This window comes from Halyomorpha halys, unplaced genomic scaffold, assembly GCF_000696795.3.
Source record: "Halyomorpha halys isolate HHAL.00 unplaced genomic scaffold, Hhal_1.1 Scaffold261.1, whole genome shotgun sequence".
Taxonomy (NCBI): Eukaryota; Metazoa; Arthropoda; class Insecta; order Hemiptera; family Pentatomidae; genus Halyomorpha; species Halyomorpha halys.
The window spans coordinates 1203294-1216848 of NW_027116513.1; the positions used below are offsets into that span (position 1 = coordinate 1203294).

At 29.2% G+C, this 13555-nt stretch overlaps 1 protein-coding gene across 1 annotated transcript; it reads left to right on the forward strand.

Moving 5' to 3' along the window:
* Window positions 1–889: 889 nt before the first annotated feature.
* Window positions 890–12918, forward strand: LOC106680436 (E3 ubiquitin-protein ligase rnf8-B; the record flags this gene model as incomplete). Its single annotated transcript, XM_067053272.1, is given in 8 exon segments — window positions 890–1056; window positions 3946–4101; window positions 4923–5154; window positions 6890–6953; window positions 7532–7755; window positions 8938–9157; window positions 11371–11467; window positions 11548–12918. Coding segments are annotated over 8 exon segments (1293 nt in total), but the record flags the coding sequence as incomplete, so codon positions are not given.
* Between the last annotated feature and the right edge of the window lie 637 nt (window positions 12919–13555).

A 13555-nucleotide genomic window follows, 5' to 3' on the forward strand; every position in this document is an offset into this window, starting at 1 on the left:
CACGAGTTTTTCCATTTAACACGCTTTAACATAGATCATAAATACCCCTATTGTATGCTATGGCAGGTTAAGGATGCTATGTTGATAAGTATGGTTTTATTATCTGTAATTGAATAAGTCCAACATTCAGAAAAGTAAACTTGGTGTTCAAAACTGAACCAAAACATCCTGACATTCAAATCCCTTCTCACATTTTAATGTAGAACAGCTGGAAATGTATGCATGCTAAGATGGTATAATGTACAGCCTGAGCCAGAGGAATATTCATATTAATTCTTGATAGCTGTTTCAAGTAACTTCTCAAAATCTCTTTTGTATTTTAACAGAAATATTTTTCAATGATTTGTTCCAAACTTTTTATCCTTAAAATTTTATTATTCAAAGTTTTCTGGTTTCTTGGCCTGTGTTGAAAGAACATTTTCAACAATAGAATATTTTTTGAATGATTATGGATGCAATATGAAAAGTGCAATTTTACAGTAAATATTATTAGTTTAATTGAATTAAAATGTTAAATGAAATTCACTAATAGGTAAATTAATGAGTTTCTTTGTTCATATTTTTAACAAATGTTTCTCAACAATTTACTTTTTCTATTGAAGCATTTTCCCTCACGCTTACAAATGATGGTTACAATGAAGCTTTTGTTCCAACAAAACAAAAGCTTTATTTATTTATTATAAAAGTTAACAGTATGTCTCTGTCCCTGGTATTATCATAACCAGGAGAAGTTGTTTAGGCCTAGGAACTAAAAACCCATTCTGATTCCTGAAAAACATTTTTTTGTGTGTTAATTGGTCATAAGTAAATATGAACTTTTACCATTTCTTTTTTATGGAATATACAACAGTGTATTTGTATATAACTTTTTTTTCTGTATATTTTTCAGAGTCGCCATCATACGACACTTTTCAACAATGTTGCTCTTCAAGGCAATAGTCATATTTTAAAAAGTGGAGATAAGATCAGCTTTCTCCATTATAAGGATGGAGAGTATGTCTTTTATAAATCCATTTTTGATGTACCAAATAAAACAAAAAAAAGGAAATTGGAAACGTAAGTTTCCTTCTATGATATTTTTATTTATATTCTTATGAAAAATCTCTTTTATCTTAGCGTATCCTCTTGAAGAATAATCTATTTTGATTGTCATTGGTATTGGTATCTGGTGGGGGGAACTGGTCCGGCAAGTGGTCCTAGTGGACCTTTTTGCCAACCCCTGGCAGCTACCAGAGTTGTGTGTACTATCCAAGGTGGGTGTGGCAAGATTCGTTTCTCGGGGCCACCGATAAATTAATATTAACTTCCCCAGGTGGGAATTGAGCGCACAACGTTCCAAACCAGGCAGTTTAGGATCTACGGTCCAACCTGCTTGGATTTATTTCTATTACTAAATACTTTTGTATAAAAACAGCTTAGGGATTGTAATCAATTAATCTTGAAGGTTTCATTGCAGGGATTTAATCTTTAACATTTATTAGTCTATTAGCTGAGTCACATTTATTTTTATGATTTTTTTTATACTATTTGTATTTACTAATTACAATTTTTTAAGAAAGATGTGAATTTCTTTATTTGAAGTAATCTGTGTGTAAGAATTTAATATATTTTAATATTTCTTATTACTATCATTTACTTGTTTTTGAAATACACAATAAGGAGCAGTTTTGCATACTGGAAAATTTCAAAGCCGAGTTTTTAAAAGAAATATACATTAGGTTCTCTGAATCTAAATAATTAGTCCTTGCAAAATGGTTAGTTTGTTCATGAACAGCCTAACTTTAAAATAAAAGTTGTATAAAACTGAAATTATGTGTTTAAGGTAAGTCTGCCTCAGATACTAAAACAAGGTTTTCGCTAAATCGACTTACTAGAAGTGCTATTTTATACTATCTATTTTCCATTCTCTGGAAACATGCTCTAATGATTATGATTAAACTCCTTATGTCAATTTATAATCATATGGTATTTATTGTTTAATAGTTTGGTCTCACGTTATTATTAATAATAAAAGATACATAAATATAAACCATGAAGGAATTTCATAATTAATTAAAGAAGAAATATTTTGTCAGGTGGAAAAGGAATTTCTGGAAAATATAATAGTAATGTATACTAGTTAAAAAGCTAAAGATAGTAGAAGAATTAATATCTAATGTATATTGTCAGATGGTAATGGAGAGTGACAAAAAACACATTAATAAACTAAATTGTTCATGTTTCTTTAGTTTCTCTGACAATAATCAGTTTTTTTACTTTCACTTACGGTATTTAAGATGGTATGGGGAAGTACCTCAATTGCATTACTTGAACAGAAATTCTATCTATCAATCAGTAGGCGCTACAACTCTGCAATAGGTCCTGGCCTCCTCTATGAGCCTCCGCCATTCGGCTCAGTTTTGGGCTGCTGCTGCATTCCAATTTCGGACTCTAAGCAGGTCTCGTGCGTCCTGTACCATGTCATCCATCCACCGGAGTTTGGGCCGTCCGACTCTTCTTGGACAATGGATTTCTTCTTCCATGACTCTTTTAGGTATTTCGCCGGGACTCATCCGTGCATTATGTCCTGCTCACCCAAGGCATCCCAGCCTAACAAAGGTCATAATATCTATATCCTGGAGCAGCTCATAGAGTTCTTTATTTCTTCTACTCCAGCCTTCCTCATCTGGCTCATAGATTCTTCGAAGGATCTTCCTCTCAAAGACCAACAGATTATTTCTATCCTGTGTGGATAGGATCCATGTCTGGGAGGCATATGTTAGGACAGGCCTAATTAGAGTTTTATATAAATGGACCTTTGTTTTCCTGCTAATGAGCTTGGTCCAGAACTTTTAACAGACCAAAATAGCATTGGTTTGCCGCTTATTTCAGTGGAAACATTGTTGCTGTGACCTGATTTGTTGCTGTGATCCAAGGTAAGGAAACTTCTCCACTCTCTCAAAGATACTGCTTCCTACGATAACCTGTCTCTCCTGGGATCTGGCTCCTCTGGTGTACATATATTTCGTTTTGTTTTCATTAATAGCCAGACCCATGCGTGTGGCAGCTCTCTGCAGGCTCAAGAAATACTTGGTAAGCGCAGTAAAAGATCGTGCCACTATATCAAGGTCATCCGTATAACCGAGCAGTTGGACCGATCTGTTGAATATGGTGCCATTATTCTGGATACCAGATCCTCTTACTACTTTTTCCAGGAACAAGTAGGCATGCTAGAGCATCTCCTTGCCTTAGTTCTTTATTTGAGTGTTCGGACTGTATGTGGACTCTGCACCTAACATCTCTCATAGTAATTTTTATAAGGTGTATAAGCTTTGAAGGAACCTTCATTTCTCTGAGTGCCTCAGGGCACTTGACACTGTCATACGCGTTCCTGAAATCCACAAACAAGTGGTGGGTAGGGATCTTATGTTCATGGGCCCTTTTTTAAGGGTCTGAGGGTATGAATTTGGTCCACCAATTTCCCCCTTCTGAAGCCAGTCTGGTATTACCCTATTTCTCGTTCTGCAGGCGGGGTCAGCCTTTGGAAGTGGATATTGGAGAATACTTTGTAAGCACAGGGGAGCAGCGATATTCCTCTGTAATTAGAACATTCCAATTGTTCATTGCAATTTTTTTTTTATATTGATCCTTTTTGATATTGTTTTGGATACTAATATTAATTATGTTGATAAAAATTCATCAAAATATTAACATGAAAAGAAGGGAGTTTGGGTGGAGTAAGTAATTTATTCTGTCTCATGAACAATTTAGTAAATTTTGAAATTTTATAAAGAAACCAACACTTAGTTTTTTTTAGCTTTTAGTTTAATTATATTTTATTTGAATTGAAAATAACTATTATTCTGGGACTGAGAACATCTTGAACAATTTGTGATTAGGCCATAGAAATGTGCCCATGCTTACCTAAAAGTTATTTCATGTTATGTTTGTTTTTATTCTGTACAGTTTAACAGATTTCACATCTGACATTTTAACACCCAACCCTGCTGATGTCAAAAACAGTGATCAGAATCAAATTCTATCACAGAATAATGTGATAGCAGAATTAAACAAAGAATTGGCTTTATTGAAAGAAAAATATGACTTAGCTCTAGAGGAAATGTGAGTAATTTAATTTGAAGCTTGCTTTAATATTTTTAAAATTAGCTTCCATTTGCATTTGTTTATACTTTAATATTTACAATCTTCATTATTTCTAAATTGTTGTGTTGTTCTTGCAGTATATCTGATTATTAAATGATATTTTCAATGATGTGTAGATAGTTGACCATAGATTTATAAGTGGAGAAGATGGTCGGGTGGGGGAGGATTGCTTTTTTTTTTTTGTGGTCTGCAAAAAAACACAAATAAACAAAAAAGTATTTATTCGTGCCGATGTTTCGACCTGAGTTTCAGGCTAAACTCTAGCCAAAATCCAGTTTAGCCAGAATCTGTCGCAAGCTCCCTGATGAAGACCTGAAACTCAGGTCCAAACATCCACGCGAATAAATCATTTTTTGTTTATTTGTGTTTTTTTACTGACTGCCCCACTCCAACCATCTTTTCCACTTAAATGATATTTTATATTTTTACCAAATCTTGAATTGGTTCTTACTGCTTACAAATTCATGAGCATCATTTACTGTAAACTTATGAAAATTTTGCACCAAAGGATGTATTTATGTTGGCATTGTGACAAAGGATAAAATTGTAGCTTTTGAAAATTTACTTATGAATTTAATGTGAGTTTAATTGAGGGTTTTGTGATCAATGCCATTCAATAATTAGAAAAAAATTAAGAGGGAATTCTCAAAGATATGTTTTGGAATTTAATTACTAATTATGAAACTAAATTATAACTTTTTTTTATTTTGCTGTCATTCATATTCACCATAAAAATTGTTTAATTAAAATTAGTTGATAATATATATTTTTCATTTTAGTGATAATCAGAGGAGGGTTAATGAAACAGTTTCTCACAGATTAAATTTACTTATGACTGAATCTAATGATAGAGTTAGCTCTCTTCAGAAAGAAAAAGAATTATTGAACAATAAATTAAAGGAAGAAGAAATCTCAAAAGAAAAAATGAAGAATGAAATTCAGGAACTGAATGAATTACTCAAAGAAAGTGAACTAGAACAAATTCGACTTAATGATGAGTGCAAATGTAAGGTGTGTATCAACATATTTTTGAACAAAATTTCTAATAATAATTTCTACTTGACGGAACTCTTTGTTACTTCTTTCTTTTATTTTACATTCCTTAATGCTTCCAGTTCTTTTTAAATATTAACTTTAATAAATAACTCTGTTACTTCTTTCTTTTATTTTACATTCCTTAATGTTTTAGATTACTTTTTCCCATTTTCAAATCTGTCTTTTATGGTACAAATTTTGTTGCACATTAACTTCTTCATATTCTATTGTAAATATCTCATGTATACTAACAATTGTTCAATAAATACTTATACTTATGTCAGTTACATTAAATAAACATTATATAGATACTTAATTTAACAAATATCTCTTAGTAGAGACAAAACTAAAACAACCATAATATTTTAATTTTATATATAGGTGTTTGGTGACCATATGTGAATTAAGGAAATGGTAAAATTTATATTATTTTAATCATGTTATTCATTTTTACTTTCACTTTATTATAAATGAAATATTACTTTATATTTAAAAGTATTGCGATCTTGCAAAATTTTGAATTCATGTTTTTGACGAAAATACAAGTTTTGAGGTCCCCTGGTCAGTAGCTCAAAAACGATAAGTTGTAGGAAATTGAAATTACTTATTTAAGGGAGGTGGGAATACAACAGCAACTTTTTCGATAAACTCGACTGTCCAGTAGTACCACTTCATATAATCTATTTTTCACATTATTCAAATTTTCTCTGAAACGGCTCTAACGATTTTGATTTAACTCAGTATGTCTGTGTACAATTAAATCCTCTTTAATATCAACTACGTCTTATTCTCATTGAAAGATTCTGACAAGGCTTAATTGAGGATTTTCAAGAAAAAAAAGTTCCTCTAAAGTACCTTTAATTTTTTTCATTTGAAAAGGTTTAACAGTTCTCATTGTTAGCAATAATAATCAATAGGTAAATACAAAATATTAAAGAATTTTGTGAGTAAATGAAAGAGAAAACAAAATAGAAACTTCTAGTCTGATATTTTCCGATTGCATGACGGCTTTGTTAAACTGTTGTATTCTTGGCAGAAGCAAAATTTATATTTGTTAGTCTAAACTTGAGAAACCTTAAAATACAAATTTTTATTGCAACAGAAAAATAAAAAAATTTTGTTTAACTACCAGACATTTGAAAAATTCTTTTTAAGAAGAATAAATTGGAACATTATTAATTAGAATAAATTGGAACATTATTAAAAAGAATAAATTAGGACGTTATTAGCAACGATACTAGGTTTAGGACTTCAGATTGTCTTTATACAGTCATCAAATAGAAAGCGTTTTTGTACATATTTTAGGTTATTCAGTTAAACAAATGCACTAGGTAATCCACTCATTATGTGTATGAAACAGCTATGTATAATCTAAATTTTATGCAGTTAAAACTGCGAAGCTTTGGATAGTATTCTATTAAAAACTTATGGTAATTATAATAAATACTAAAAAAAAAAAAAAAGTTTATATTAATTTAATTATTGAAAATTAAATAATTATTAACTATTTTAAGCAATTATAAAATTATTCATAATATTTTTTTATTATTTTTACTGTTCTCTTCCATTGGTTTATTGAATTATTATTTAACATTCCAATTTTGGAAGAAAAAATGTGTGCACTCAATATTGTTGACTATAAAATAGATTTGTTTATATTCCTAAGGGTTGTTACAATTTTATAAATTATGAGTTTCTTAATATTTTTTAGGAACTAAGTTCATATAAGAGCATTAAACAAGATGAAGGACCGAAAGTATCAAATGAAGTAATTGGTAAGAAAATACTTACGTCTTATTTTAATCTTATATTTAATTGGTTCCATTTTCTTTTTTATTCTTAATTACCAAGCATTTCTATTCCTAATGAATTGTATATGAAAATACTTTTGAATAAACTTTTTTTGATAATTCAGATATTATTTTATTATTTATTGTTACACATTATACTGGATAGTTAATGAAGTCCCTAACATAACACATTTATTACATTTTCATATTATCTAATTAATTATATATTTTTTAATTTATTGAGATAGTTATGCTCTGATCTGGTTTAATGAGGGTCATTTAAATTGTATATTATGAAACAATTGAAGACATTAGTGGAAAGGGTGCTGTATTAAATTTTTGAAACTTGATTATTTCTTATACAGACATAAAATAAATAAATATTGTTTTGTTTATTTATGTTGTTCTTTGCTGACCGTACCCCCCCCCCCCTCTCCCCGACAAACTTTTCCAATCATTAATCTACAGTCAACTATCTACATCACATTGATTATTTCTTGGTTAATTTATGATTTCTTAGTGGAATGGAGAGATTTTGTCTAAAAAAAATTATATATTTATAGATCTAAATGAAACTGTTACTACCTCAGAAGCATTACAGAAACTTGTGGAAATAGTAGAAATTAAGTGGAATGAGCAAGAAATGGAACATATGAGAGATCAGTTAAAGCTGCGCGATGAGAAATTAACCGACATGGCTTTAGAATCAGAAAAGTATCAGAGCCAAGTCATAGAGACATTAGATCGTGAAATGTTGTGCAGTATCTGTAATGATATCATTTATGAGGTAATAGAACTTCTGTATCTTTATTTATAAATTATTATAAATTTTAAGTATACACATCTATTGTATAAGTCAATGATATTTTTTTTTCTCCTATAACTGAATGTAATAAATACTATAAAATAAATATATTCTTGCATAAATTTAACTATATTGAAGATACACAAATTCATCCATTGGGACTGCCACCACAACCTTTACAGGGTGCTGTCCTTATATCACCAGCGATCAAAGTAATAAAAAACAGAAATTAGGCATTTATGGTGTTTATATAATATTTTTCACAGTACAAGTAACACAAAAAAGAATGTTGGTCCAGTTTAAAAGTTTGAAGTTATCACCTAGTGGTCCAATCAGAACTACTTTATGGTTGTTTTATAATTTTCCAGGACAATGAAAAAGTTTAAAATTATTAAAAGAAAAAATGTTTTGTATATTAGTGCCAACAGAGTCATTATGTGGATATTAGATACTTGGGGCAAGATTTTGTCGTGTTTCCTCCCTCTTCTGAATTCTCAAGTAACCTATTTTTTCATATTTGAGAATTTTATACATTTGTTTTTCCACCAATGATTCAATCAATTTCTTAATTAAGCTCTTCCTAGTTTGCTGTAATTTCAATTATTACAAAATAATTACTTTGGCTTTAATTTTTGTTTCCAGTCCGTAGTGTCTTCATGGCCACAGTATCTTGGACGACCTCCCTGGTCACCCAATCTTTCTCTATGCCACTTCAATATTTAAAATAATATAATCAATGATAAAAAGTTATATCCAAGATTAATCTCAATGAAATTCGGCCTGTTATAAACCAACACTTAACATAACTATTCACATAACACTGGTATTTACTTTTCTCTCTATATGAAGCTCTATTTTATTATTTGAATTGTTTAGCTATTGATAATGATGGAGCTGAAGTAATATTTGTCGGTTATTTCACTCCATTGAATACTATACTCTATATTATATACTATTGACTTATTTACTTCACACATATCAATATACTAATAATCTCTTTGATCGTTACAATAAAATCACTAAACATCTTTTCCATTTGCCACTAGTCCAATAGAAATCATTTTGTCTAGTGACTATAAAATGCAATTTGTTTATTTGTATTTATTTAGTGTATCATACAAAATTTAATTAATAAAACTATGTCAATTTATCTTTCATTTTTAGGCCACCACCCTGAACTGCCGGCATACATTTTGTAGAGTTTGTTTATTCGAATGGAAAAAAAAGAAAAAAGAATGCCCTGTGTGTAGGGCCAAGATTAAGACAGAAACTCGGCCCCTGGTCATTGATTCTTTCATTGACAAATTGGCTGATACTGTTGGAGGAGAGCTAAAAACAAGAAGGATGGAAGTCAAGGAAGAAAGAACTTCGAAGCCTATAAGAGGTAAGTGCAAAACAAATAAAATTTTCCTACAATAACTATTGTACTTTTTTACCTATTTACATTATCAGCTTTATAATTCTCAAATCCTACAGGGCAGAGTAAATTAAAATATTTATAATTTAGTCTAAATGGGTACGTTAACTTTTATACTATTATTATTATGTGACAGCGATGACAACTTTATATATAATATCTAAAAAATTTTTTTTGCTTTTGTTTATGTTTGCTTATAAAAAAGGTTTGCTAGCAGATATGGGGCGAGTCATATTTCATCGTCTTTTCAGTGCCAAACAAATTTTTATTTGACACATATGTAGCCTAATTATTATATATTGTTTTTATGGGTAATTTTGTGAACAAAAAAAAGAATCTAATTACAGTATTATTTTTTTCTTTAACAAAGCATAATACTATATTTTTATATTATCAAACAAATTAGAATACTATAGAAATCTTCAACTACTTCTGTGATATCTTTAAAGATCATTGCATGCACTTCTTATGAATCCTCTTTGTTTTTTAATGTATAATCACTATTTTGTGATCATAATGTTTTAAATTAGACAATCATAAAATTTTAATATAAAGTAGATAAATAATTACAGATATTATATTATATTTATTTTATTTGGATTTCTGTAAAACAACCAATAAAAAACAATAAGGGCCGCCCATAGCTCAGTGGTTAAGACACAGTCTTACCAATTTGATGTCTATTGGCAGTGCCGGTTCGAATCCGGCCTGGGACGTCGACTTTTTTCATTGAGTGGCGGTCCCACAAAATGAAGAACTTTGACCCCCAACCATGGTTAGGCAGTATAGGACTCCAATGGGAGTCTTGGCCGAAAAAGAAAGAAAAAAAAAAAGAACAATAAAACTTAAGATTATTACTTTTGTTTTGAATCATTTAAGTAAAAATAATTTAAATGTGAATAAAACTCCAAGTCGGTCCAATAATATTTATTTTGGTAGATTATTAGTTAATCAATTATAATTAATTTGAATTGCTGTTACAGAAGTTTAGTCCCTATTCAAAACAGCTCAGCCATAATAAAACCAGTGTGTGATGAAATGTTAGTGTCTTATTAATAGTTTTTCAGCTATTTTGAATTCCCTATTTTGACTACCACATGAATCTTCTTCCTTCAAATAATATCGATATGTTCATTTGTTGAATAATTTTGAATTAAATCTCAAGTTAAAGTTTATTTTAAACCGACATTTCTCCAACATCTGTCCCAAATCTTCTATTAACTCACACTCTTCAATATAAGTAATTTTGTAATTATTGTTATACTTTATGTGATTGGTTACTTGAATATCCAATGCAGACTAAAAAACTTTTATGGAACTCTAATAGCTTGGCCAAGAACATATTACTGATGAGCCTCTCCTGGCTTGCGATCTCAAAGCCAAATGGTACAAAATGTTTGGCACAAATCTAAAGTCATATTTATACACTACACAACATAAATTGAGACACTCAGTCATCAAATATTACAACTAAAACATGTAAATTTTCATAATGTTAAAATCTTTGTTTGTTAATTACAATGTTTTTTCCCAAACTAGGAGTCACTTATCATAATTTCAGACTATCATTATTCTTTTAAAAATACTAATTTCTTAAAAATTTATTAAACAATCTACGAAATAATTCACATTAGGAGGAAAAACTTTATTAAAAATATAAAGTTGTCCTGCCCAACTTTATTGGGTTGCTAATCACACAGCATACTTATTTTAGTCTAATCAGACCATATTTTTGATCTTACGATAAATAGGCCTAACAAGTATACAATGATAATTATAAACAGTAGTAATATATAACACTAGAATATGACTTTTTTTTATTTTACTTTTTCGTTTCATCTCTTTGGTTCTTTTGTAAATGCCATGTTTATGTTTTACGGCCAAGTGTTTCATTTATAGTAAGTAAAATCAAAAGTGATTATGAGTATGCAAGTCTTAATTGGAATTTAAATAGGTAATTAAGATACTTTAGTAAAGAAAAGTTTAAGCGAAGCATTGGTTATCTGTTTTTAAAGAAGACAGCTCAGTAGAAAATGCTTTAAAGATTATAACTTACAGAGTTATATTTAATTATACTGAATACAGACCATAACAGTTGTGTGATTGATTCATTTTTAAATAAAAATTATTTAAATTTGTTAGAAGAGCTATTTAGCTTAGTAAATCTTTTGGATTTATAGGTGCTTCGTCTTATTCAAACAGAACATCTCCTTACAACAGGAACAACAGGCGTACAAGAGGGAATTTCAACACTATTTCTTCAGCTATGAGTATCCTGTGATTAATGTTTATCTAATAAAATAATGCTGCACTTTATATTGGTAATATTGATTATTCATAGTTCCCTTGTTTTATAGACAACCGTTGGTAATAGAGTTGTCAGACCATTTTGGCACTGGTATTCCTGAATCTGTCATTGACCTGACGGCCTCGCCCGCCGCACCACGTCAGAGAAGGAGAAGGCAGGCTAGCTCTTACTACCACATGTGAAAGCTTAACTGTAAATATTAATGAAACATTAGTTTCAGTCAACTGTACATTTGTTCTGTTCATTAGGTGATATCATTTGATGATTTTCTGTGTAATTATTTCCTTTTTTTATTAAAATAACTTTGTTTAATATGTAATTATCTTGATCTTAGAATTGTCAGTTTCTGCTGTATTGTTTAACAGTTTTTAATTTATTTGCTTAGTAGATGTAAAGGGCAGTATGTTTTTAAGTTACAATTTTAAAGGTGAGCTAAATGAAACATTTTTTATCTATACTATTTGTAAGTTTTTCAGTTAAAAACAGTGAACTTATTTTACTTTATGACGCAGAGTGCCCTTGTTTCAAAGTAAAAGGCTACTTGATTACTTAATGCTATTTACTATTTTGAGATCGTACATCTTTCATGAATTTAATTAACTTATTTCATATACTGTATGTATTTTACTGCAGAAGCTGATAGGGAAAAATACTATTCACCCTGCAACTAAATAGTAGAAAAGAAATTAGACAAACATATTGCCCTTTACCTTTGGGTTATAATATCAACAGAAAAGTTATACTTTGGCAAATAGAAAAAACTAAGAAGTTATTACATTTTTGTATAACTGGTATTGTGAATATCATAATGCTGTTTATTAATATTTTCCAATGAAGCTTCTGAAAACAAATATTGCAGTTGTCGATTTTATTTTTTACTTTTTATATGGTTAATAATTAATTCGACCTCTATGAGGGATGATTGGTGTTTACAAGCATTGTAGTGTTACATTTTTGCTAGAGATTAAAGTTATTAAGTAGGAAAATCTACTTCCTTGTCTATTTCAAAAATCAGTTTTATTTAAACTGAAAGTATTAAGACTGCTGCAGATCTGTTTAATAATTTGTGTTCATTGTATATAATTTATTTTGTTTTTATCATCAGAGACTCAGGTTGTTTTAAATGCAAATTTGTGTAGAAATGATGAAATTTTATATTTAAGAAAAGCAAATAAATGAATGTATGTATAATAAATTATGATTTATTTTTATATAGTTTAATATTTTAGATACCCTCTATTTCTCATTCTTCCTCTATGAGTTATAAATCTTGTTAAATAATTAATGTACCTGTAAAAAAATTGTTGACTATCTTGTATAGAAATATTAATTTTCTCATTCGGAAAGAAATTAATTTTTTTTTTTATTCGCTCATTGTATATATCCATTTATTCAGATTAAATAATTATTTTTGTTCTGAAGCTATTTTAATGAAATTGTATCTGAAATATAATTATTGTAATATTTGCTGTTTTCGGAATTTTTTTTTTTTTTTAGTGGTCCTCATTACCTAAAATTTCCTATCCAACCTTCACCTTTCATTAATGTCAAAGTAACATATTAATTTAAAATTAAGATTTCTATTACATATATATACATTAAAAAAGTTTATTTTAATTTAATATGTATGTATTATCAAAAATCTATAACATGGTGTTGGTGAGATTAAGGCTTTGCTCTGTCTCTCTGTAGGAAACTACTGTACATGAACAAAACTTTTATAATTATAATTTAAATTATATACGAACATTGTGAGAGTTGTATCATATTAAAAATTATATAAAATCCATTGACGCTTTAAAACAAAAGATTTGTTTTGCTTAAAACTTTCAAATGTAGCTTATTAAAGTTCTTGTAGGATTTTATTAATTTAAATACAGTAGTAAAAAAGCAGTACAAAATTTCATCCACACACACTTTCACTCTTTAATACCATGATGTTTTGGCTACATAGCTTTCATTTTGGGCATACTAAAAATATAGGCTCACTTAAATTTAATTTTACAAGTCGTAAATTAATATTACATAATGTCATTACTTGCTTTTAACTAAACAAG